Source organism: Balaenoptera musculus, chromosome 3 (assembly GCF_009873245.2).
Source record: "Balaenoptera musculus isolate JJ_BM4_2016_0621 chromosome 3, mBalMus1.pri.v3, whole genome shotgun sequence".
Taxonomy (NCBI): Eukaryota; Metazoa; Chordata; class Mammalia; order Artiodactyla; family Balaenopteridae; genus Balaenoptera; species Balaenoptera musculus.
In genome coordinates this window covers 39,682,012-39,683,593 of record NC_045787.1, presented here as the reverse complement: position 1 = coordinate 39,683,593, position 1,582 = coordinate 39,682,012, and the positions used below count along the sequence as shown (strand labels likewise).

General features: G+C 43.4%; 1 protein-coding gene across 1 annotated transcript; it reads right to left on the bottom strand.

Annotated features, from left to right (window-relative positions):
- Nucleotides 1-695: 695 nt before the first annotated feature.
- Nucleotides 696-1,378, bottom strand: LOC118892916 (NPC intracellular cholesterol transporter 2-like). The gene has a single exon (XM_036847967.1). It carries the CDS (start codon nt 1,373-1,375, stop codon nt 926-928), a length of 450 nt encoding a protein of 149 aa, XP_036703862.1. The 5' UTR covers nt 1,376-1,378; the 3' UTR covers nt 696-925.
- Between the last annotated feature and the right edge of the window lie 204 nt (nt 1,379-1,582).

The following is a 1,582-nucleotide window of genomic DNA, read 5'->3' as shown; positions in this document are numbered from 1 at the left end:
AGGAGAGAATTTTAATCCAAATACAAATTTCAGTAAAATTGTGCAATTACTATTTAAACCTCTAAGCTTGAAATTATATTGACACATCTTTGGGGCCCTGACTTAAATCACCATTGCTCTTGGTTAGATGTGTGTGTATATATATATATATATTTTTTTTTTTAGAAGAAAAGATTGACGAGTTTTTATTTATTCAAAGGGACATTTCCAGGTGCATAAAGAAGCCACAAGTTAGTGTTGTTAAAAAAAAAGAAAATCAAACATCTGCTAATCAAGTGATACATTTAATGAAAACCACCTAAGATAGTAAAGGAGACATGAGCTAACTGCAGAGAATTTCTGTCGTAGAATACCTCCGCTCCACTACCACGCTGGACACCACTGCAGGGCAAGTCATGGCCGGTGAAGCAGCGGAGCTGGAGGTGAGGAAGCTCATTGGCCAGATGCACTGAACTCAACGAGGCACGTGGAGATGAGGAACTTGCAGATGTAATATCCCACCTAGATGGATGTGGTTTGGAACCCGTGCTTTGCTGCAAGGGCTGGTAACCCTAGGGCAAGTTATCCAATATCCCCCAAGCAGCCTCATTTGGATCATGTCTGGTTAGACCCTCCTTATTCCAAAAGCAAAAACCAAACCAAAACAAACAAACGAAAAACTCCCCCTGAAGACAATTAAATCAGTCCCTACAGTCTCACTTTCTCTTCCTTCCTTCAACCCTTTTACAAAGGATAATACAGGGGCGACAGTTCTGAGGTCTAAGGAAATAGGGTCTTAGATGCTTTTGGAGGTTGAGAGGCTAGAACGGCAGTCTAGAAATTCCTTTCATCTTATGGCACTGATTTAGTTTAGACTTGATTTCTCCTCCTCTCGCTCCACCCGTGCTCTCTCACCCCCAGACGGACATATTGGCATCAAATAGCTCTAGCTTTCAATCTGTACTGGGATTTGCCAGCAGAAGAGACATTGGTCGTTGTCATCCTTAAGTTCCCACTCCACCACCAGTTTTATAGAGGGGTATTCACTCTTCACGGGTAGTTTATTCAGGTAGCTATAGGTCTTGTCTTTTTCAGTGGGGCAGCTGATTCCACTCTTAAAACCATCAGGCTCAGGAATAGGAAAGGGAATTGCGACGCCCATCACAATGCCATGCACCACAGCTTTGCTACTTTGAGACTGAGTGCTACTGGTGAACGTGACATTGACACTGTAAGACTGTCCTTTGTGCAGTTGGCAGGGCTGGGTGGAGCATGGGTTCACATTCACTCCCTTTATAACTCCGACCCCAGAACCGCAGTCCTTGAAATGCACCGGCTTGGCCAGGGCGGAGGCACTGAGTGCCAGGAACAGGAACGCGGCGCCCAAGAAACGCATCGCAGCTAAGACTGCAAGCTCAAGGGAGAGAGATGTATATATTTTTATTTTTCTTGGTTTTCTTGGATTAAAGAGCTGTATAAGGCTTGATCTTTCGTTATTTTCTTGGTTACTCTCTCAGGTTTCTTTTCTCAGATATTTAATGGCTGGCTCTTTTTGTTCAGGCGTTAGTTTAAATATCACCATCACTTTCTTTCCCTGATTCTT